The 25,006-nt window shown below is 43.4% G+C and overlaps 1 protein-coding gene across 12 annotated transcripts; it reads right to left on the bottom strand.

Annotated features, from left to right (window-relative positions):
* Positions 1–7,508: 7,508 nt before the first annotated feature.
* On the bottom strand, positions 7,509–23,760 carry abi1b (abl-interactor 1b). 12 transcript variants are annotated; one of them, XM_060921117.1, is made up of 11 exons: positions 23,623–23,760; positions 18,497–18,664; positions 17,734–17,910; positions 14,100–14,114; positions 13,901–14,007; positions 13,447–13,587; positions 10,337–10,434; positions 9,696–9,914; positions 9,464–9,550; positions 7,948–8,133; positions 7,509–7,684 (listed from the first exon to the last, which is right to left on the bottom strand). In XM_060921117.1, the coding sequence occupies exons 1-11, from the start codon at positions 23,737–23,739 to the stop codon at positions 7,509–7,511; spliced, it is 1,491 nt and encodes a 496-aa protein (XP_060777100.1). In that variant the 5' UTR covers positions 23,740–23,760. The 12 variants fall into 12 exon arrangements, with proteins under 12 accessions (XP_060777100.1, XP_060777020.1, XP_060777040.1 ...); XM_060921037.1 differs by having other exon boundaries at positions 9,696–9,896; positions 23,623–23,739; XM_060921057.1 differs by lacking the exon at positions 9,464–9,550 and having other exon boundaries at positions 7,948–8,127; positions 23,623–23,739.
* Positions 23,761–25,006: the final 1,246 nt, after the last annotated feature.

The following is a 25,006-nucleotide window of genomic DNA, read 5'->3' as shown; positions in this document are numbered from 1 at the left end:
ACGCCGACCTCAAGAGAGCCATTTTGCAATGGGTTGGCTGCTCCCAGGAGCAACATTGCCAGCGGTCCGAAAGCTGACCCCGGAGGTGGTCGGCCGACTGTTCGCATTTGGCCAACAACTCCGGGGCGCCTGCCGGCGGTGGCTGAGGGCGGAAAGAAAGAAAGAAAGCACAGCTTTATTCATCGCACACTTGTGAAATTTCCTCTCTACATTTAATCCATCTGAAGTAGTGAACACACACATGCACAATGAGCGCACACACACATACTCAGAGCAGTGGGCAGCCATGCTAACAGCGCCCGGGGAGCAATCGAGAGTTCGGTGCTTCGCTCAAGGGCACCCAGCCCAAGGCTGTCCCATATTAACCTAACCACATATCTTTGAACTGTGGGGGAAACCAGAGCACCCGGAGGAAACCCACGCAGACACGGGGAGAACGTGCAAACTCCACACAGAAAGGCCCTTGTCAGCTGCTACGTTGCCTTCTTGCTGTGAGACGACTGTGCTAACCACTACACCACCGTGCCGCCCTAGAAGACTGCAACGCTAACTGGATCATCGACCTGGTGGCACTGGAACAGTTCATCTCCCGGCTTCCGGAAGGAATGGCAGAATGGGTCCAGTGTCACCGCCCGGCATTGCTCCAGTGAGCCATTGAGTTGGCGGAGGACCATCTGGCGGTGGTTCCAACAACAGGCGGACGAGGCGAAGGCGCCTCTCCTCGTTTCTCTTCTCTCCCCCATTCCCTCTCTCTCCCTCTTGCCCCATTCCCCCACTGTGGACGCAGGGGTTGACTCCCCCCCAGCCGGCCTGTCCCACCCGTGATATCCTCCCGTCTCCCTCTTCTGTGTCTGTGTCTTTCCCCCTTCAGGTGAGTGACGCCCTTAACAGAGGGAAAGCCTGGGGCGGTATGTTGGTGCGGCGGGGAACCAGGGCATCTCCAGAATCAGGGTTTCGCAAGGAAGGTGGAAGCCGTGATCCGGATCCCCAACATGACAGAGACCACCCCCAATCAGGCCGGAACGTATCACATACCAGTAAGTGTTCAAGGGGATACATATCAAGCTTTGGTGGATTCCGGTTGTAATCAGACCTCAGTTCACCAACGCCTGGTGCAAGGTGAGGCATTGGGGAGAGCACAAGCGGTGAAAGTGTTGTGTGTGTGCACGGGGATGTTCACAATTATCCCTTAGTGTCTGTCCGTATTCTATTCCAGGGCCAAATGCATAAAGGCGGCGGTTAGTCCTTGTCTCACCCACTCATTGATTTTGGGTACTGATTGGCCAGGGTTTGAAAAGCTGATGAAATATTTAACACGTAGTGGGTCCTGCACTAGTAGGTCACGGGAAGATCCCAGTGTGGCATTGACTGGAGAAGCTGTCACAGAGCCATCTACATCAGCACCGTGTCAGAGTGAGGAGCAGCCCACTCCTCCTCCCTCTCTCGGGGATTCCCTTGGGGATTTCCCATTAGAGCAGTCGCGAGACGAGACTCTGCGACATGCATTTGACCAAGTGAGAGTAATCAATGGTCAAACTGTTCAGCCAAGCGCAGCACCGACCTTCCCTTATTTTGCTATTATTAAAGATAGATTGTACTGAGTGACGCAGAACACTCAAACTAGTGAACGAATAACCCAATTGCTAATCCCAAAGAGCCGCAGGGAACTCGTATTCCATGCAGCTCACTTTAATCCCATGGCTGGACACTTAGGGCAAGATAAAATACTAGCCTGAATAATGGCCCAGTTCTATTGGCCAGGGATTCGCGGGGATGTCTGTTGGTGGTGTGCGGCATGCCGTGAATGCCAATTAGTAAATCCCGCGGCCACTCCAAAAGCGCCTTTGCACCCTCTTCCTCTAATCGAGACCCCGTTTGAGCGAATTGGGATGGATCTCGTCGGGCCATTAGATCAGTTGGCATGAGGGTATTGCTTTATTCTAGTTCTGGTGGACTATGCAATGCAATATCTGGAAGCAGTGCCTCTCCACAATATCTCAGCACGCAGTATTGTGGAAGCGCTCTTCTGCTTTATCTCCTGGGTCGGGATTCCGAAAGAAATCCTGACAGACCAAGGCACTTCGTTTATGTCACACACACTGTGCGAGCTGTATGGGTTATTGGGGATTAAGTCTATCCACACCAGTGTCTATCACCCACAAATGTATGGCTTAGTAGAGCGATTTAATCAAACACTCAAGAACATAATCTGGAAATTCATAAGTGAAGATGCACATAATTGGGATAAGTGGCTCGAGCCCCTGTTATTCGCAGTACGAGAGGTCCCGCAAGCCTTCATGGGGTTTTCTCCCTTTGAATTATTATATGGGCGTAAGCCACGTGGCATTCTGGACGTGCTACAGGAAAATTGGGAGGAGGGACCTTCACCAAGCAAAAACGAAATCCAGTATGTTCTTGACCTGCGTGCAAAACTCCACACCCTCACGCACCTAACCCAGGAGAATTTGCGGCAGGCACAAGAATGTCAAAGCTGGCTGTATGACAGGGGCACGCGCCTTAGAGAGTTCACACTGGGAGACAAAGTGCTCGTATTATTGCCCATGTCGAGCTCCAAATTAGTCGCCAAGTGGCAAGGGCCCTTCGAGGTCACACGGCGAGTCAGGGACATCGACTATGAAGTGAGGTGAACGGATAGGGGCGGGGCATTGCAAATCTACCACCTCAAACTTTTAAAATGCTGGAATGAGGGGGTGGGTCCCTGTGGCGTTGGCGTCGGTAGTCCCGGAGAAGGCGGAGCCGGGGCCAGAGGTGAAAAAGATAACATCACGGGGCACTCCAGTCCCTTGTGGAGACCACCTCTCACTGGCCCAACTCACGGAGGTGGCCAAGTTGCAAAAGGAATTTTCCGACGTGTTCTTCCCCTTTCCTGGTCATACCCACTTCATAGAACACCACATCAAAACACCCCCGGGAGTGGTAGTGCGTAGCCGCCCTTATTGCTTGCCCAAATGCAAGAAAAAAATGGTTCGGAACGAACTCAAGGCCATGCTCGAAATGGGCATAATCGAGGAGTCCCACAGTGACTGGAGCAGCCCAGTGGTCCTGGTTCCCAAGACTGACGGGTCGGTCCGGTTCTGTGTGGACTATAGAAAGTTCAACGCGGTGTCTAAATTCGACGCATACCCAATGCCTCGCATTGATGAGTTGCTTGATCGGGTTAGGCTCTGCTCGCTTTTATTCGACACTGGCTCTAACAAAGGGATATTGGCAGATCCCCTTGACTCTTCTATCCCGAGAGAAAACGGCCTTTTCCACACCATTTGGATTACACCAATTTGTCACACCCCCTTTTGGGTTATTTGGGGTGCCCGCTACGTTCCAGCGGCTTATGGACAGGGTCCTCCGCCCTCACGCTGCCTACGTGGCCACATATCTGGATGATATAGTAATCTACAGCCATGATTGGCCACGGCACTTGGAACACCTGAGGGCCATTCTAAAGTTGCTGAGGCGTGTGGGTCTCACAGCTAACCCAAAAAAGTGTGCAATTGGGCGGGTGGAAGTATGGTATCTGGGGTTCCACTTGGGTCATGGGTAGGTGCGTCCCCAAATTAACAAGACTGCCCAAGACCAAAAAGGAGGTGAGATGGTTCCTGGGGCTGGCTGGCTATTATCATAGGTTTATACCTAATTATTCGGACGTCACCAGCCCGCTAACCGATCTCACTAAAAAGGGGGCTCTAGATCTGGTCCAGTGGACGGAACAGTACCAACAGGCCTTCTCTGAGGTAAAAGCTGCACTGTGTGGGGGGCCACTTTTACACTCCCTGACTTTTCTCTCCCCTTTATTTTGCAGACTGATGCATCGGACAGAGGACTGGAGGGCGTTTTGTCCCAGAAGGTGGAGGGCGAGGAGCGGCCCATGCTGTACATCAGCCGGAAACTCTCGATGCGTGAGAGCAAATATAGCACGATAGAGAAGGAGTGTCTTGCCATCAAGTGGGCGGTCCTCGCCCTCCGATACTACCTGCTGGGGCACCCTATCACTCTCTGTTCGGACCACGCACCCCTCCAGTGGCTCCACCGCATGAAGGATGCCAAGGCACGGATCACCCATTGGTATCTCGCCCTCCAGCCATTTAAGTTCGAGGTGATCCACAGGCTGGGAGCACAGATGGTGGTGGTGGACTTCCTGTCCCGTCTGGGGTGGAAGTCAGCTTCAGGCCGGATGGCTCCCCAGCCTGAGTCGGGCGGTGGGGGTATGTGGCAGCGGGGGTGTGGCCAAGCAGCAGTCTGTGAATGGAGGGCGGGGTTGGTAAGTGGCTAAGTCATTCCACCTGCTGTCAATTAATGTGTGTGTGTTTGTTACAGGGACGGAGTATAAAAGGAGGGGGAGAGCAGAGAAAATAGGCTCCGGACCAGAATGCATGTGTGTGTGCGTGTGTGAGGCTGAAAAGCTAGATATCTCACTTTAAAAAAAAAAGTTTGTAAGAACCTCAGGTCCCGCCTGTCGTGCTTCTGTACTCCACCCACATCAGGGATTTGCTACAGTGGTGCCGAAACCCGGGCTCGAGTACAGAAGGGAACCACCCCATGGAGTCCTCGCCAATTATGGAGTTCATCCATGCCCTCGCTCCTACCCAGCAGAACCAGCATCAAGCACTGACCGCCCTTTTAGACCTACTTGACTGGCAAAAATGTGTAATCTGTCTTTTTTTTTTCTTGCATGTGTTGGTGTGATGCAGCACGGTGGTGTAGTGGTTAGCACTGTCGCCTCACAGCAAGAAGGTCCTGGGTTTGAGCCCAGCGGCCGGCGAGGGCCTTTCTATGTGGAGTTTGCATGTTCTCCCTGTGTCTGTGTGGGTTTCCTCTGGGTGCTCCGGTTTCCCCCACAGTCCAAAGACATGCAGGTTAGGTTAACTGGTGGCTCTAAATTGACCATAAGTGTGAATGTGAGTGTGAATGGTTGCTTGTCTCTGTGTGTCAGCCCTGTGATGACCTGACGACTTGTCCAGGGTGTACCCCGCCTTTCGCCCGTAGTCAGCTGGGATAGGCTCCAGCTCACTTGCAACCCTGTAGAACAAGATAAGCGGCTACAGATAATGGATGGGTGTTGGTGTGAACGGGAAAGAAGAGCAAGATCATTTGCAAAGTCAAGATCTTCCAGAGTGGGGAAAAAAGGTTCCTTCTTGTGCCTCTAGGTGTTTTCGTGCATTACCCAGTCTATGACTACATTGAAGAGAAGCGATGACATCACACCACACAGCCCTGTCTGACTTCAGTCCAAATATGCTGTAATATGAGCATCAGGGTGGAAAGGCTGCCCTTATTCCAAGGGTGGCAGCTGCCATCCCATGCCACCCCATCCATCTGTACCCCTTCATTAAAGTACATCAGATGCTAATATAATATCTGGCTAGTTACCTGCTAGCAAACCAGATTGCATTTGGACTAAATTAACTCTTACAATGTTTCTCAGGAGCCATCTGCTCTTGAAGTAGGAATGCATGTATGATATTTCTAGGGTGTAGAATTAGGGCCCCCACGTGGCCAGCTTGTGTAATTACAAGCTAGAGTTTTCACACAAGTAATGCTCATTTTGATCTAAATATTTTTTGGTTAAATTTACACAGCAAGTATGAAAATAAAAAAAAAAAAGCTCAAATGTGTGAGTCGGTTCTTAAGGTTCACCTGAAAGAACCGACTCATTTGTGAACAACTCATTACTAGAGTGCACGTTTAAAAGAAGACCAAAACACCACGATATACCGGACATACTTTATTATAAAAACTGCTGTACATCAACTGAGAAAAACAGATTTTATTTCTGTACAAGGTGATGAGAGAGAAGCTAATAGCTCAGGTGATGAGTAGCTAACAGCGTGTAGTCATGTTTCATTCACCCAGCACTGAGTGAATCACATTCTCATGGATATTTCATTCGATTAAATTAATAATTCATTTTTTAAAAAAAACGAACTTAATCGTTTTTTAACAGACAAACAAATTCATTTCAGTTACAATCTACAAATTCATGCTGTGCTTCCTTATACGTATAGAAAAATTATTCACACCCGGGTGAAAACAGATTTTACCACAGAAAAACACAGAATCATCATTACGATCGCTAGCTTGCTAAGTAGTTAGCTTAGCATATGCAGTATTCTGCCAGCTAATAAGTGGCTAATTGTTAGCTAACACTGTGTAAACCAGTAGTCAAAGTTGCTAGCAAACTTGCTAACATGAGACTAAATATAATATAGGTATGGATAAAACTGTAGTCAAGCTAGCTAACATCACACTAGCTACTATATTATCATGTCAAACATTTGGAACCTAGCTAACATTAGACTGTTTAATTGTGTAAACAATTAATCAGTTTCCTTCACAAGGTTTCTGTTTTTCACCCAGGTGCAAACAAGGCAACATGACTAATTAAAAAAAAAAACTGGGATGATTGTTACTGTGGGATGAAGATTAGCGCAATCGACGCTACCATATGAACAAAGTTTAATACTTCCATGTTTGGGGTCAATAAAATGCCTCCTAAATGAACAACACCACTGTTTGATCGCTGTTTCACTAAATTAGCCGTACGCTAATCAAACAGGAACATTTAAAGGGTGTAGCCAGACTAAGTGCAACATAAATCCAGGCAACAGAGTTGCTAGCTGCTAGGAGTAATGTTACATATTTGAATCAAAATAAAGCTACCTACAAACCATGAAGAACTTGATGGCGATAGTATATAGCAAAATTTCTATGATTCGTAGCTAACTTGCCAATAAGCACTTAAAGATTCGGGTTTAAAACTTATTTCGAAGTTTGTGACACATTATAATTTTAAGGACTCCATTTGCCATGTAACATCATGTGTCATATCGTCACTGGATTAAAAAATGTTTGTAGTATCATGTCTTTAAGAGTTAGTGAGTTAACAATGAAACGAGCTCCGCCCTCACCCCTGAATAGCTAGCAAATTTTCACCCACATTTTCCTTCATATCAACTGGGTAACTAGCTAGCTTTGCTGGCCAATGACCTACCAACCTTTAGTTACATTAGCTGGCAAATATAGTACAGATGAAATACCAGGCTTGTTGTCAAGCTGGAACCTAGAACCCAGTTTGAACATAACAAAACGAATGATGTAGCTATGTAATGTTAAGGCAACAGCCTCATGATGGCAACGTACGAGGAATTAAACCGCAATGTAGGCTAACACTGCAAGCAAACTGGAATAAAAATGACCTGGTGTATCAGCCAGATTATACTGTAAATCACAACATTCAACCACGTCTTCCCTGATGTAAAGGAAGAGTTTGGCAGTAAGTTAAAAGAAAAACTACCACAGTTTTGTTTGTTTTTTTACGCCGACGAAAAAACACACACAATAACACACACTAGTCACAACCGACAGGTTTCATACAGTATTGTATGTACAAAACACGTCCATAATCCCAAATCAGGAAGAACCAAACACTTCCTCAATACACTGCACATCATAAATACTTAAATAGGTCAGATGAAAACATTCATAAGTTAGCGTTAGTCAGCATAGTGCATGATGGACTCCACGTAGTTGCCAGGAAACAGTCCAGTGATGCCGTTGCACACGCCCTCGAACCAGCCGTCGTCATTTTTCTTGATGATGTAAATGATGGCACCTTCCATGAAGGACAGCTCGTCATCCTTGTCCTTGGTGTAGTCGTAGATAGCCACCACTAAAAAAGGGAAGAAAAAAAAACATTCAGGAAAATTAGAGATTCGCATCTTCAGATGAATGGAAAATTCCAGAATGGTGCGGCCTTGTGCTGATGATTGCTTATTCCAATACTCAACATGGACTTCTGTATCAAAAACATTTTAAAATATCACCACATCGCTGCTAGTTAGCTAGGAAACTAGCTAGGTATGTTAATCAGCTACGCGAATTAAAAACCCTAGGTGTATTTATCTCAAAGTAAGCTTGGAGGAAGACAAACACCCTTTTCTATGTAGGACTTCGGGGCCCAATGAGGGTCTCCGTCTGCGTAGGGGTCGTTGTAATGCACTAGCGCAGCGTCCTCTTCCTCGTAGTCTACAGGGGGCGGGGGAGGGGGCGGGGCTGCTTCCTCAAACATGGGTGTTTCTTCAGGGAGAGGCGGTGGAGGAGGGGAGGGACTATCTGAAACTGAGGAGAAAGATAGCTGATATTAGTGGACAAAAGTACAATATGTCGCTTTGAAAGTTACGAAAGTCACTGATGTTAGCTAAGTTAGCAAGTCTATTTTGTCTACAAACGTTAGCTAACTACATTAGATAAGTAAGGAATAAAGCACTGCTGCTATATGAAAATATTCAAAGACTGTTGCTACCCCAAAGCTGATTATTTTCCTGTAACAGCATGTCTGGAAATATTTTACGTATTCTACCACAACACTTACTGGGGTTTTTTTTGTTTTGTTTTTTAAATTAAAGAACACGTCATGCTTTAGTTCCTGTTCTCATTGCCATTATAGCAGAGAGTTTAAAATGAACAACCAGGAAGTGTGTATGGTGGGACAAACAAAGACACGTTAGTTAGTTCCTGTTGTCATGTATGTTATAGCAGCAATAAACAGTCATTCCCTCACCACTCTTTTTTTCTGTCTTGAAGTTAATAAGACAAAAAACCACACCTTGTTACATCATGTTACTGCGAAACTGCACAGAAGTACAAACTCCTCTGTCCTGAAGACGTCAGAAGCTGACTGTTACGAAGTGCTGACACTGGAGACTCCTTCCACCAATAATAACGTTAAATAAACGTTTCCTTACGTATTAACACATTCATATAAATCTGTGATCTGCAGCTGCACTACTGCGACTGTCAGAGCTGCTGGTACAGAAAATTAATCAGCACCTTCCGACCAATCACAATCTCGAATCCAGCAGCGCCGTGCTGTAAGAGCACTTAAGGGGTTAAGGAGTAAGATATCTCAGGCATACATCTGGATGACGTACAGTACTGTGCAAAAGTCTTAGCCCCCTAATTTTTTTTTTTCACACAGACTTCTTTGTTACAGATTTCTATTTTATGACTTCTACATTATCGAGTCACAACATTACAAAAACATTTTAGAGTTCCAAACATTTGTGTGGGTTTTTTGGCGCAAAATGAAGAAGCAATTGTGATGGTCAAAGTGTCCAGAAGAACTGTGGCTGGTTCTGGAAGATGCTCAGTAAAACCTACAGCTCATTTTCTTATCAAACTGCACTCACTGGACCTGAGACGGATAGTTTTCTTTTTTTAAAGCAAAGGGTCGTCTCACACCAAATATTGACTTTTTTCTTTTATTATGGTTTACTGATTATTACTGTTATATTATTTTTAACGTTGAAACATTTCATTATTTTTTAAAGCCATTTTTGGTCTACAGCCTTTCTTTACATGCGCCTAAGACTTTTGCACAATACTGTACAGTATATAGCTTTGTGTGTGTGTGTGTGTGTGTGTGTGTGTGTGTGTGTGTAGCACTTACTGTTCTCTTGAACCCGGGCCACAAATCCAGTGAGAGGAATCTGGGGTGTGAGCTGTGCCACAGGAGGTGGCGGTGGTGCAACAGAGACTATACACACACATATACATTATTCATATATTATAGTAATGTCTTATATTAGATATATTATTAATAATAATAATAATAATAATAATAAAAAATGTGTGAAAAGTTCCCCAGTGTCATTTCAATTTGTTTCATTAAAGGTACTCACCCGGAGCCGGGTTTTGAGGGTACGTGGGACCGCCATTAAGGTGTGACTGGGGCACGGAGAACTGTGATGAGCTGGACGGGGCGCGGCGGTACGTACCAGTCGCTGACACCATGGAGGCAGAGGACGAGGCACTGGAAGAGCTGTGCCTCGAGATCTGCCGGGAAATAGTACCAAACTGAGACATCGGAACAGGACCCAGACCTGGACCTGGAGGTACCACTGTTAGCAAGAGAGAGAAAAATATAACGATGTGATGAAACAGGGTCGACAAATAAAATACGCCCCTAACACCAATATGAACATCATACTCATTCTTGGAGGATGAGTTCTGTGCGTGTGATAATGCTGATAATCTGTATTTATATATCTGACAAGAACAAGCTACGGAGTGACGGTTAGCTAAACAGGATCATGTTCACCACACTTCTTTATTTTCTTACGTACGTGCTTACACTAATGACCTCGCTAACAGACTCGGTTAATCAAAAGCCTGGATAATGATCATATCAGTTTAGCCATGTGACTAGCTCCAAAAAGGCACCGATATTCAACATGGATGATGTACGCATAATTAGCAAAACAGGCTAGAAATGAATTAACTGTACTAACATAGAGTACAACGACACCGCCAACTCGCTAACCTGGTGCCATGCTCGGAGGAGAAGGTGTCGGAACAGCCAGAGGAATTCCCACGCTGTTCCCGCTGTTCTCTCGTCCGCCGCTACCGCCGCTGCTTCCACTGCGCAGAAGAAAAGTGCATAAATACTAAAATACGCTGAGACATAATGACTGGTTAAAATCAAGAGCAGGATTTCCACTTCATAAAATGTATACTTTCAACAGGGAAATAATCTCAGGTTTGTGTTAAATACGTGTTGACGAATTTGATTTCCCGTACTAACATGGACATGATATCGGAATGTAAAAGCTAGCTACTATTTTGCTTACAATTTTCAGTGTAATTTTTCGGTGATGATTGCAATATGAAAACCGTATATCAGCGCAGGCGACAGTGTCAACGGTATCATGAGAACCGACCGTTTAGTTCGTTAGAGGAGAAACAGTTGAAATGTTTACGCACGTTCTCGTGTTACTCAAATGAAGTCGAGCAGAAATTTCTCTTCAGTTTTTCGTTTCTCTTTCGCTCACAGTTTTATACTGGAGCTATGATGCTCATGTAGCTAACATATAGCTACCGGTTTAACATCACGCATATTTAAAGCAAGACGGCCTTTCAATTTAATAAAATCGGTGAAATCTGATACAGTTCCTTCTGAAATGTGGTCAAATAATGTGCATGAAATCATGCAGTCAAGCAGACAGCGGAAGTCCGTGTGTGTGCGCGTGCAGGTTTACCTTTGTTCCGTCGCTAAACAAACAGCTGATCACACCGAGATGCTTGCTGAGCGCCGATATTTATTAGTTTGGTCCTGCGTTTCCTTTCCTTCGTATAGAACATAATGTCTTTTCTTCTCGCTTTCTTTCCGTTACTGTAGTTGCTCTTTCACGTTTCATTCGCACACTTACGTCCTCCATTTTTCTCTCCTGTTTCAAATTTGCATCCCACAATTGTTCACCTTGCGCGAACGGGGAAAGCCCACCACGTGATGCGTGACGTAGTATCTTGTATTGGGTCATGGTGAAGCAGGAAAAAATAGCGGAGAATTTAGGGACACGTGGTTTTAAATTCATTAATTGTTCTGTTTAAAAAAAACTAATAAAACTGGAAGTCTGTGATTCGAATTCAGTAATAATAATAATAAGTTGAATTTGGGCGGCACGGTGGTGTAGTGGTTAGCGCTGTCGCCTCACAGCAAGAAGGTCCTGGGTTCGAGCCCCGTGGCCGGCGAGGGCCTTTCTGTGCGGAGATTGCATGTTCTCCCCGTGTCCGCGTGGGTTTCCTCCGGGTGCTCCGGTTTCCCCCACAGTCCAAAGACATGCAGGTTAGGTTAACTGGTGACTCTAAATTGAGCGTAGGTGTGAATGTGAGTGTGAATGGTTGTCTGTGTCTATGTGTCAGCCCTGTGATGACCTGGCGACTTGTCCAGGGTGAACCCCGCCTTTCACCCGTAGTCAGCTGGGATAGGCTCCAGCTTGCCTGCGACCCTGTAGAACAGGATAAAGCAGCTACGGATAATGAGATGAGATGAGTTGAATTTATATAGTGCCTTTCAAGAAACCCAAGGACGCTTTACAATTATAGACAAAGGAAAAAAAAATTAAAAAATAAACGAAAAAAATAATAAGAATAAAAAAAATAAATGAATAAATAATAAAAAATAAAAAGTCCACCAAGTAGGGGTCAGGATGTAATTCCCGTGGTGTAGCAGCCACAGTCCCACCAAAAGGCGCATGAAAACAAGTCCCACATCTCCAGCACAGCCGCCGTGACGCCGCCAGCCACATCACTCGAACACCACGCCGTGGATCCACAAAGCGAGCAGAAAAGCTCCGCCACGCAGAGCGCTGGTGTGTCCCAAAACGCCTGCACAGCTGCTGCGACGCCACCGAGCAACATCGCTCGGAACATCACGCCAAGCGTTAAAGCGCAGAGCGCTGGACAACCACGATGTAAAGTGAGCAACGAGCTCACTGCGGTCTACAGCTGGGAGCGCAGGCATCGCCCACAGCGAACCAAGGCCTGGAGGGAAACCAACGCCCAAAACTGGATCAGTAGCTTTTAGTCACTAAACAAAAATAACTGTGTGTTGGGGAAATTCTTTTTATGACCTACATTTGAAAAATCTGAAAGGCAGTCTAGCTTTAAATCATCAGGCGATGGACAAGCACCCAGTGTTTCAGGTGTGGTGGAATTAATGATAGAACTAGTCCTTTTTTTTTTTTTTACATTAAAACAGGATTATTTTCATTTTGTTTTGGAAAAAATGTCCACATATTTTTTAGCTGTCTTGTAAAGTTTGAAATGCTGACTTTAAATAAATAAATACATAAATAATAAAGAACCCAGTATAATAATCATCTACATTTGTTTTTGACCAAGATTTTCCTTTCCAGCTTCACTGCTGTACTTTCGTTTTTGACGCCACACCACAAATCTGTACATGCTCCAGCTCAGCTGATCAAAAACCCAGAAACGTTCGCAGTTGGCAGTTTTCTCTGTGTGAACTGATGTCGTCTTTCTCTCACGGCGTATAAAGGACTCATGCGGAGGAGGAAATGAGATCCACAGCCAGGGAGCGTCCTGAAAAGCTCCAAAATTGCTGACAGGCAGCCGCGATTGGACACGCTAGGGGTGCCAATACTTCTCACACTGACAGTTATTCAGAGCATTGCACCACTGTTGAGCCTTCGAGTGGGGTTTAATTATTATTCAGGACACGATCGTACGACTCAGACTGGTGTGAAACGCTGAGAAAAATGATGATGATGATGTGCTGGAACACCGGTGACATCATACAGAGAGCGAAATGAAATAAATGGCATTAATAAAAGGGATTTCATTAAATCTCACTACGAGGCCCTGAGTTATCAACGTGTTGCAGATGATTTACAGCAGAACTGAGTAAACGACATCGGGACAGGAAGCTATATTTAAATGAGGTATGGTGCGCGGTAGATGTGCTGAATTCTGGATTCTGATTGGTCAGGAGTCAGTGATTTATTTTCTATTACATCATCATTTCTATAGTAACAGCTCACTCATTCCCAGGGACTTGAGTGATGATGGTGGACAGGCGTCATCACTGATATGGTTGTCTTGTGTGTGTGTGTGTGTGTGTGTGTGATGTACCTGTGTGTTCGGGGTCTCTGGTTGACCGATGCTGTGCGTCCTGGGCTGCTCTGACCACCGAGCCTCGCCGGACTCGTCATATAGTCATTTGGCACCACGGGAGGTTTCACAGGCTCTAAAGTCTTATAGGGTGTGTTTCTCCTATAGCACACACACACACGATTCACGATATTAACCTCAATATTAATGATTTATAAATAATTACTAATTCATTAAAGCTTAACACTGTTGAGTTCTCCATTCTGATTGGTCAGAAGGTGTTGATTAATTTTCTCGAACAGCAGCTTGGCAGTCACGCAGGTTTATATTAATGCACTCGCTGTAATGTATGCATAATGTTGTTGTTTCTATAGTAACACACCAATAAACGGATCGGAAAAATGGTTGCTATGAGATGTACGAAAGGAGTCTCCAGTGTCAGCGCTTTGTAACAGTCAGAGGTAAAGCTGTGTACCCCAGGGTGCCCCGCCCCGCCATGGGTGGGCTTGGTGGCTTCTGCGTCGGCGGATTAGTCCTTGATAAAGTCCCGCCCCCGGACCTGGCCGGCTGACTGTTCCCTTGCTGGAAAACAGGATGGAAATAATGAATAAAACGATGCGTATGCATATCTCTAGTAAACAACCAAACTCAGAAACACTTTTCACAGCTCTTACCTTCGCCTTTAGCCACTGAGCGTGTGCGGTGAGAGAAAACAAGAGACATTTTAACCAGGTTATTTTTACTTAGTACATTTAAAGGAACATTTATTGACACAAAAGGCCTTTTAATGATGGACACGGCGTGATAAAGCAAACACGAAGCCAGAGACGGCTAAAAGGTCAGAGCTTGCTGGAAATAAAATTAAATTAAGAGCTAAACACACAAATGTCACATTGATTTCTTAACAGCAAGTCTTCTTCAAAGCGCTGCACATCTGATGGGTTCGCAATGCAAAAACAGGTGAAGATCACAGGAATTTACTTCCATCAGCAGGCGTATCAGGTGAAAATTCAAATTCAATCCAAATTCCTTCACACTGCTCTCACTGAATTCGGAATTGACTCCAGAACAGCGTCCTTTTTACAGAATTAAAATAGGTTTATCCATTCTTGAGATTGAAAAAACCCCGGCTTAATTAAAAAAAAAAAAAAAAAACTGCCGTAATATTCTGTCTGAGGATCACATGGTCCAAAATGGGCCTCATTAACCAATGAGATCAAATGTTTTTTCTTCATAACTTTTCTATTTTTCAAGATATTTACATGGAAATTGGCAGGAACATAGACGGTTGAATACTGAACACAAAGTTTTAAAAATTTGTAAAAAACAAATTATGCAAATTAGCATTTGATTAGTATTAATTATGCTAATTAGGTAAAACCATTAAATCGGTACACTCAATAAAAAAGTAATAAAAGATTATTTCTAATCCCCTCTTTGTGCTCTGTCGGCCTTTGTATTTCTCAGTAAGGCCTACTAGTGTTTATATGAAAGAATATAAATGATTATTTCAATTAATATTCACAGCTTTCAAGGCGAACCTCGAAAAAACTGTCTGATCCACGTCCAATAAACAATTCACATTAACTGAACTGAAATCGACACTCACGTTTCTGACTTCCGGTTTTTTAAAATCTCATTCCGACCACTAAGGTCTCAATATTTTTCATCAAAACAACTCCAGTTCTATTCTAAAATAATTATTTATTTACAGGAATCAGTTTGATTTGAAAAAAATAAGTAGGTAAAGCTACGAAAACTCACTTCAATGTCTCCCATGAGTCATAACATCAAAACTAGCAGAGGGAAAAGCTTGCTGAATCCTTCATCAGAAACAGTGAGAGCGAGAGAACATCACTATAAATAAAAGTGATCTCATTGATATTAACGAGTAATCCAGTGGGAAATTGATCAAAAGAGAGAGAGAGAGAGCCTGACCGCTTTCAGTTTCCCGACATCCCATGAGCAGATATTTTACTCTGTTGTACCGACTTCAACCTGCCATTACTCCCAAAGCACTGACCAGATACATTTCTTTGGAAAGCAGAGATTACAGTGCCTTGCACATGTCATTACAGTAATGATGAAGCTCAAAGCATCAATGAACAGTTTATAACTTCAACAAAACAGATCTCATTTTAAAACTACAGTGTCTTGCAGAAGTATTCATCCCCCTTGGTGTTTGTCCTGTTTGGTCGCATTACAAGCTGGAATTAAAATGGATTTTTGGAGGGTTAGCACCATTTGATTTACACAACATGCCGACCACTTTAAAGGTGCACATTGTTGTTTTATTGTGACACAAACAATAATTAAGATGAAAAAACAGAAATCTGGAGTGTGCATAGGTATTCACCCCCAAAATCAATACTTTGTAAAGCCACCTTTTGCTGCAATTACAGCTGCAAGTCTCTTGGGGTATGTCCCTGTTAGCTTAGCACATCTAGCCAGTGGGATTTTTGCCCATTCCTCAAGGCAAAACTGCTCCACCTCCTTCAAGTTAGATGGGTTGCGTTAGTGTACAGCGATCTTCAAGTTACGCCACAGATTCTCAATTGGATTGAGGTCTGGGCTTTGATTAGGCCATTCCAAGACATTTAAATGTTTCCCTTTAAACCACTCCAGTGTAGCTTTAGCAGGATGTTTAGGGTCATTGTCCTGCTGGAACATGAACCTTCGTCCCAGTCTCAAACCTCTGGCCGACTCAAACAGGTTTTCCTCCAGAATTGCCCTGTATTTAGTGCCATCCATCTTTCCTTCAGTCCTGACCAGCTTTCCTGTCCCTGCAGATGAAAAACATCCCCACAGCATGATGCTGCCACCACCATGCTTCACTGTAGGAACGGTGTTCTCAGGGTGATGGGTTTGCGCCACACATGGCGTTTCCCATGATGGCCAAAAAGATCAATTTTACTCTCATCTGACAGAGAATCTTCTTCCATGTGTTTGGGGAGTCTGCCACATGCTGTTGGGCAAACTCCAAACATGTTTTTTTTAAGCAATGGCTTTTTTCTGGCCACTCTTCCATAAAGTCCCGCCCACTCTGTGGAGTGTACGGCTTAAAGTGGTCCTATGGACAGATACTCCCATCTCTGCTGTGGATCTCTGCAGCTCCTTCAGTGTTATCTTTGGTGTCTTTGTTGCATCTCTGATTAATGCCCTCCTTGCCCGGTCTGTGAGTTTTGCTGGGCGGGGCCTTCTCTTGTCAGGTTTGTAGTGGTGCCATATTCTTTCCATTTTGCTATAATGGATTTAATGGAGCTCCCTGGGATATTCAAAGTTTGGGATATTTTTTATAACCCGACCCTGATCTGTACTTCTCCACAACTTTGTCTTTGACCTGTTTGGAGGCTCCTTGGTTTTCATGTTGCTTGTTTAGTAGTGTAGCAGAGTCAGGGTCCTTCCAGAACAGGTTGATTTATACAGACATCATGTGACAGATCATGTGACACTTTGATTGCACACAGGTGGATCTTAATCAAATAATTATGTGACTTATGAAGTGAATTGGTTGGACCAGCTCTTATTTAGGGGTTTCATACGAAAGGGGGTGAATACTTATGCACACTCCAGATTTCTGTTTTTTCATCTTAATTATTGTTTGTGTCACAATAAAAAAAAAACTATTTTCACCTTTAAAGTGGTCGGCATGTTGTATAAATCAGATGGTGCTAACGCTCCAAAAATCCATTTTAATTCCAGCTTGTAATGAAACAAAACAGGACAAACACCAAGGGGGGTGAATACCTTTGCAAGGCACTGTATAAGATTTTTGGAAACGTAGATGAGCGTCTGCATGGACAATTTTCACAGCACGGCCAGCGAGCATCTGATACGCCTAATAACTGCATGATACGTTTACCAAGTAGAACCTCTTTAGGAATCTAGAACCATTAATCGTGCTAAGAACGTTCACAGTTTCTTGTTTTGGTTTCTCTCTCGTTCTGCGTTCACTTGTTTGGTGTCAGTTCTTGAATCGTTTGTCTTTTGTGTCACTGTTCGTTGCGAAGTCTTGCCATGCTTTAATTCCGTCAAGTCTGAGACTTGTTTTCTTGTCTGTGTTTCTCCTGCTGTCGATCCTGTTGACCTTTTCCTGCTTGTCTTCTGATAGACTTTACTTGCATTCACTTGGGTCCTGTGTCTAACATTTTGTCATGTAAAATCACGTTAACGGAAATCTCACGACACATAACATCATGCGAAGAAATAGAGTCGGAATTTCTGTGGTTTGGTGTTGATAAAGCATAGAAACAGAGAAATACTGATTTAAATATCATTTAAAAACAACGAAACTCTTCTCGTACTGACCTTGACGCCGTGTCCCACATCGTCCAGCAGCGTGTAATCAATCGGCTTCCTGATGTAGCGCACCGGCCGCTCCATGTTTCCAGGGGCGATTATTTTGTGCGTCCGTGACGTGTTTTTGTTGGTGGTCAAAATCCCAATCTCTCGTCGTGCAACCTTTTCTTTGTGGATGTCCACGGTCTGCAGGACACACACACACACACACACACACGAAACCTTCTGAGCCTTCTGAGAAAAATGTCTTTAAAGAAAATATTTCTGCAAGACTGGAAATGTGCCAATAACAGGCAACACACAGACAACTGTGGGTTGTGTGGACACTTTAAAATATTTTCCCAGCCATTAATTTTATTCAGGATTAGAGTTTCTGGGAGGAAGTTTAGCTGAGTTGCACTTGTAACGGCTAATCCTGTTTAAAAAAAAAAACCAAAAAAACATAGTTACGTGTGTTATCTAGAATAAGAAGTGAGCGGAAAATGTAATTAAAATGCTATTCCAGTCTTCGTCAGTTTGGAGGAATTGCCCAGATGTTTAGTTATTTGGATAAAAACAACCAAAGTAGGAATAAAGTATAAAGTAATACTGAGCAAAACGAAATCGAGCTATAATGAGCTATTTAGCTGTTGTTGTTTTTTTTCTTAGCATGTGTTTACAGCAAAAATATTTGGTTGTATTTTTCCTTCTGTGTGTTTTGAGGTCAGGCTTTTTTTCTCTGTTTATCCTTTTCTTTTGCCACTTCCTGCCTTCCCGAGAAAACATGGCCAACCTGGGAGATGTGATTGACGGATGACTCCATGCGGCGCAGCTGAGATGCCTGGATGTCCAGCAGCTGCAGCACATTGTTGGCCAGAGCGTTGATCTGATACGCCACGCTGGCCAGCGACTGGGTGGTGTAGGCTTTAGTCTCCTCCAAGGCCTTCTTTTTATCCTGAGCCTGAGGATGGAGAGAGAGAGAGAGAGAGAGAGAGAGAGAGAACGATGATGATGATGATATATACAGTGGTGCTTGAAAGTTTGTGAACTCTTTAGAATTTTCTATATTTCTGCATAAATATGCCCTAAGACATCATCAGATTTTCACACAAGTCCTAAAAGTAGATAAAGAGAACCCAGTTAAACAAATGAGACAAAAATATTCTACTTGGCTATTTATTTATTGAGGAAAATGATCCAATATTACATATCTGTGAGTGGCAAAAGTATGTGAACCTCTAGGATTAGCAGTTAATTTGAAGGTGAAATTAGAGTCAGGTGTTTTCAGTCAATGGGACGACAATCAGGTGTGAGTGGGCACCCTGTTTTATTTAAAGAACAGGGATCTATCAAAGTCTGATCTTCACAACACATGTTTGTGGAAATGAATCATGGCACGAACAAAGGAGATTTCTGAGGACCTCAGAAAAAGTGTTGTTGATGCTCATCAGGCTGGAAAAGGTTACAAAACCATCTCTAAAGAGTTTGGACTCCACCAATCCACAGTCAGACAGATTGTGTACAAATGGAGGAAATTCAAGACCATTGTTACCCTCCCCAGGAGTGGTCGACCAACAAAGATCACTCCAAGAGCAAGGCGTGTAATAGTCGGCAAGGTCACAAAGGACCCCAGGGTAACTTCTAAGCAACCGAAGGCCTCTCTCACATTGGCTAATGTTAATGTTCATGAGTCCACCATCAGGAGAACACTGAGCAACAATGGTGTGCATGGCAAGGTTGCAAGGAGAAAGCCACTGCTCTCCAAAAAGAACATTGCTGCTCCTCTGCAGTTTGCTAAAGATCATGTGGACAAGCCAGAAGGCTATTGGAAAAATGTTTTGTGGATGGATGAGACCAAAATAGAACTTTTTGGTTTAAATGAGAAGCGTTATGTTTGGAGAAAGGAAAACACTGCATTCCAGCATAAGAACCTTATCCCATCTGTGAAACATGGTGGTGGTAGTATCATGGTTTGGGCCTGTTTTGCTGCATCTGGGCCAGGACGGCTTGCCATCATTGATGGAACAATGAATTCTGAATTATACCAGCAAATTCTAAAGGAAAATGTCAGGACATCTGTCCATGAACTGAATCTCAAGAGAAGGTGGGTCATGCAGCAAGACAACGACCCTAAGCACACAAGTCGTTCTACCAAAGAATGGTTAAAGAAGAATAAAGTGAATGTTTTGGAATGGCCAAGTCAAAGTCTTGACCTTAATCCAATGGAAATGTTGTGGAAGGACCTGAAGCGAGCAGTTCATGTGAGGAAACCCACCAACATCCCAGAGCTGAAGCTGTTCTGTACGGAGGAACGGGCTAAAATTCCTCCAAGCCGGTGTGCAGGACTGATCAACAGTTACCGCAAACATTTAGTTGCAGTTATTGCTGCACAAGGGGGTCACACCAGATACTGAAAGCAAAGGTTCACATACTTTTGCCACTCATAGATATGTAATATTGGATCATTTTCCTCAATAAATAAATGACCAAGTATAATATTATTGTCTCATTTGTTTAACTGGGTTCTCTTTATCTACTTTTAGGACTTGTGTGAAAATCTGATGATGTTTTAGGTCACATTTATGCAGAAATATAGAAAATTCTAAAGGGTTCACAAACTTTCAAGCACCACCGTACACACAGCAGCAGGTTTTACTCCCTTCATACCTCAGATATCTTGAATGGTTTAAAACAGAACTGGACCCAGGTTCCCAGAACCAGGAAGTGGTCACCCAGTGATTAAGAGTCTACTAGTGACCAGAAGGTTGTGAGTTCACATCCCAGCACTGGCAAAACGATACTCATACTGTATGCCTTGAAGCAAAAACTATTTGATTGGATTCTTCCTCAGTTTTCACCTTGGATTAAAAAAGCGTCCAATCAACACACCGAGAAACTAATACCCTGCTCCATGTTACAAAATACCGAACCATGAACAGTTGGTTAACTTAACCAAAATGTAAATCCAATTCACATCTAAACAGATTCTTCCTTATGACAAATATGTAAACGTATCCTTGGTCTAATTAACCAATATTTAATTAGTCAAATGAAACTTGATCTACATAATTTATTCGTTCAATTAATCAGTGTGCAAATTAATCACAAGAGGTCATTAGTTCAAGTAACCAATACTGACATCAATAGAGTCAAGTCAATTAACAGAAATAATTTGCCTAATTAAGCGATTTGTTTTAAATATTTTAAACAATGACCACGCTTATTTAAATGAATCACAACCTTGCAGTATATCTATAATTAATCACCACTCACCCCAGGTCTGTTTATAACCAACACAAATTAATATTCAACCCAGCGATAATTAGCAAATCAGTTAAATATGACCTGTAGCAATTAGCGAACGACTCGTCGATTTCCTGCAGCAGTCATTCGAATGATTAACCATGAAGCATCATGTGTGGTGAACACAGTGTGCATTCTTCTCTTATACAGTGACGTAATTTGGCTGAAAATACCTTGCAAGCCAACATGTGGCTAGCTACGCTCCAGCTAGCTAACTACGCGGCTTCTTGCTCATGTGGTCGTCTGAACACGTGCTCTTTCATATCCATTCTCGCAACACTTCACTTTAACCAATCGCAGCGTTTCTTGTTTGGAATTTATTGGCGGCAGTTGCGTTGCCTGTAATTGTTAATCGTAAACAACAACAACAATGAGCAAACAAAGAAACTGTTTGATTTTCCATTCACAGTCGTTATAACCTCAAACTTCAACTCGTACTACGTATCCAACTCACCATGTTGCTCTGTCACAGATCTCCGGTACGTGTAAGAGACGGCCGCAGTGTTTAGCGTTTATGCTGTACGTTTTTGTGAAACGTTCATCGGATTAGCATAGTGGCTTAGTGTTACTGTTAAGCACTGTTAGCTATCTTGCTAGCAACTTGCTGTATTGCACGGCCACTTAAATACTTCACGTGATTTTTATAAACACATTAGCTATGTGGTATGCTTTGGTAACACGGCATGGTAGCCTGTAAAATGTAGACACTAACATGACTAATTACCTGTTTATGTACTGCTTAGTCGTGTTGTAGTCAAGACCACCAAGTCATGACCAAGACCAGAGTGTATTGAGACTGAGACAAAACGAAGACGTTGAGAGGTTGAGGTCAAGTCAAGACCAAGACCAAGGCAGGGCGAAACCGAGTCAAGACCAGGACCAGACCAGTGTGTGTGTGCGTGTGAAGGGGTGGGGGAGCGGTCACGGCTGTTAACAGGAAGAAACATTTGAAATTAGCAATGAGTCATGTTATTGGTCGCATTTGAAGCAGGAAATTTTACATCCAATCACAGTAACGACGTTAACAACTAAATCAGACAACGTACAGGCAATTTAGTGAAATCCCTACAGCTGACTGGTCTTGAAATAAAATCCCGAGTCTGTATGTCTGAGACCGAGTAAAAATGCGCTAGATTCCAAGACGAGACCGAGACCTTTAAAAAGTGGTCTTGAGACCAGATTCAAGTCCTACAACACTACTGGTTACGAAAATGGTCACGTTTATATTCTTGGTGTGGGGAAGCCATGGCCTAATGGTTAGAGAAGCAGCTTTGGGACCAAAAGGTCACTGGTTCAATTCCCTAGACCAGCAGGACTGGCTGAAGTGCCCTTGAGGAAGGCACCTAACCCTTAACTGCTCTGGCAAGTATGGTGTTGTACCATGTGTCTGATTAGCCAAAGAAAAGCTGATGTGATCATCAGTTCGGGTGGTGCCAAAACAAAAAAAAATATTCTTGGTGTAAATATCACCAGGAGAGAGTTTAAACTGAAGACCCAGGAAGTGTATGGGCAGGACAAACAAAGACCTTGTCACTGACGTTATAGCAGCGATAAACTCACCAGCTTCTCTTTCATCTCTGTCTCAAAGTTACTAAGACAAAAAAAAACTGCAAAAGAGCGTCAACTCCTCTGAGGATTTCTGAAAACTTAACGCTGACACTGGAGACTCCTTCCATCATCACTAATGTTATTACTGTTTATTATGAGCCAAGCGTACAAGTCCCTGTGAATGAGCTGTTACTATAGAAACCACTGACCAATGGTAATATTACATCATAGCTGGCATTCGTGCACCGATACCTGATTATAACATTTATTAACACGGTATTGTGTTAAATTGTGAATATTGCGTCTAAAATTGTAATATTTATAGTGTCACGAGAAATTTATCCTTGCATATTAGCTACATAACCAAGATAAACAATCAGCAGTGGGATAATATTTATAAAATTACAGGCTGCTATTGGGGATAAATATATCAACGAGCGACATGATATTATATGTTATATCTTAAATAGGAAATAATATAATATAATCATGTTTTATTTGCTCGTCTAATAGTATCCTGATGATAATGTTCTGCTTAATGTGCTGGAATAAAATCATGTGGCTTGGAAAACAAACAAACAAACAAACAAACAAACAAACCCACACAGCTTCAATGCATTGCCTTTTTTTTTTTTTGCATCCTTGTTATTCACATGCTGAAATCTGAAGCCTTGCATGCATTCAGCTCAGAGATGGAGGCAAAGCAGGGAGCCATCAGAACCCCGATCACATTCACATCTGAACCCAAATGTGAGCAAAACCTACAGGCCAGCATCTGATGCTGCATCTGATCTCAGCCTCAGCTCTCCTGCCTCTCTTTCATGCATGAAGCAGCAGCAGCAGCAGAGATGATGACTGACACACCCTCCGTCCAAAATCCCCACATCCGCACATCTGCACATCCGCACATCTGCACAGCACAAATGCGATGGGAATAAAACGCACACGCTCCTGTTCTGCCGAGGTGGTTTCAGAATGATTAAAGATTCCCCGCAATATCACACACCATCACGCAAGAAACACCCATTCATTCCCTCTTTTCTTCTCTTCTCTTCTTCTTTTCATTACCTGGACATAATTATTCTCGCAGTATTCCGCGACTCTGGAGAGATTCTGGTAGCTCTCGACTAAAGCTCTCTTCCCAGCCGGAATTTCTTCCTCTAACAGCATTTGTAGCTCTGCCATTTTTATTTTCCTCCCTTCTGCATTACTAAAGCCTCCTCTCTCTCTCTCTCTCTCTCTCTCTCTCTCTGCGCCCCTTCTTTCATTCACACCAAGCACACTATACAGCTGAGCTCCAGCAAAGAGTCGACTCTCCGATTCACGCCATTGTTCTCTACAGAGTCGACTCCATGCGGTGAAAATGATTCATTTGAATTGCATGCCCTGACACTTAGATATGGGTCTGTCTCAGAAACTGGGTACTGTAGGGGTACCCCACTAAATATACTCACAGTCAATAAGCTATACGGTTTTGAATGGTGATGGTTTTAATTTGAAATAAAACGATGAAAGAAATAATCCAGATAAAACTAAATCTTTGATGTGAATATTCAGAATTTGGCAAAAATTCTGCAATTTTCTGGAAAAATGTCGGCTTGATCTGGGACATGATAAACGGTCGACTACATCGCGTTCCCTTAAAAAGGTTGTAGTCCACGGAAAAGTCTACAGTTATCACCGATTGTATTTTAAGTTGTAAATTTATACACCTAAGGATTGGTGCGCTCACAGAATAATCATCGCCATTTTCCGCAAACCCAAAACCGTGTGTTTTGATCTAAACGGAAAGCCTCAGGGTCGAGGTCACGACCTCACCAAAAGTAGTAACTTAAAATCACTACGCCGTATAAAAATTTAGTTATAAATCTGCGATTTTGTTTTTTAAAACGGAAGCTGAAAGTTAGGTATGGAATATGTTTCTTACAGAATATGTTACGATGGTAGCTGGTCTTGTATGAATTTCTGAGCTATAAAATGAGCCGTGGTCTATTTTTTACCGTAGCGTGTTATTTGTGTGCGGGGAAGGACACGCATTAACAATTTGCATGTGTAGAATGGAATTTTCCACTCCAGCAGGTAGAAGTTGATCGTGCTTCCATTTGCGGTCTCTGTTACGCGAGTGATTTGTTCGGACGTTATCGCTGAAAAGGTGAGTTTTGACAGTTTTATTTTGTTTTAGTCTTGCAGTATAAGGCAACAGAATGTTTCTTTTTCATCTTACTTTCATATTTCGTTGTGTTTGCGTATTTTTGGCCAATATTTTGCAACCACGGTCGATTTAGATCGAACTTTTGATAGAATCTACAGGCAGTCATTTTGCCCCGCCCTCGCCTGGTGTGGTAGCGATGTCCCGTTGCTCGCGCGCCGCAGCAGAGACCCGCGCGACCTTCAGCCGGTACAGTCGCTGTTCTTTTACCACCACCGTTATTCTCATCTTTGTGTCCTATTG

The sequence above is a fragment of the Neoarius graeffei genome, chromosome 1 (genome assembly GCF_027579695.1).
Source record: "Neoarius graeffei isolate fNeoGra1 chromosome 1, fNeoGra1.pri, whole genome shotgun sequence".
In the NCBI taxonomy this organism is placed as follows: Eukaryota; Metazoa; Chordata; class Actinopteri; order Siluriformes; family Ariidae; genus Neoarius; species Neoarius graeffei.
Note: the sequence above shows the minus strand (reverse complement) of the source record. Positions and strands in the feature narration are given on the sequence as shown.

What these genes read in the sequence shown, in the direction of transcription:
- abi1b (XM_060921117.1), bottom strand. Translation starts at nt 23,739, where the DNA reads ATGGCAGAGCTACAAATGCTGTTAGAGGAAGAAATTCCGGCTGGGAAG. An exon ending in GCGAGAATAATTATGTCCAG is followed by an intron (nt 18,665 to 23,622) that starts GTAATGAAAAGA and finishes CTCCATCCTCAG; the next exon opens with GCTCAGGATAAAAAGAAGGC. An exon ending in CAGAGACCCCGAACACACAG is followed by an intron (nt 10,435 to 13,446) that starts GTACATCACACA and finishes TCTTCTGCGCAG; the next exon opens with TGGAAGCAGCGGCGGTAGCG.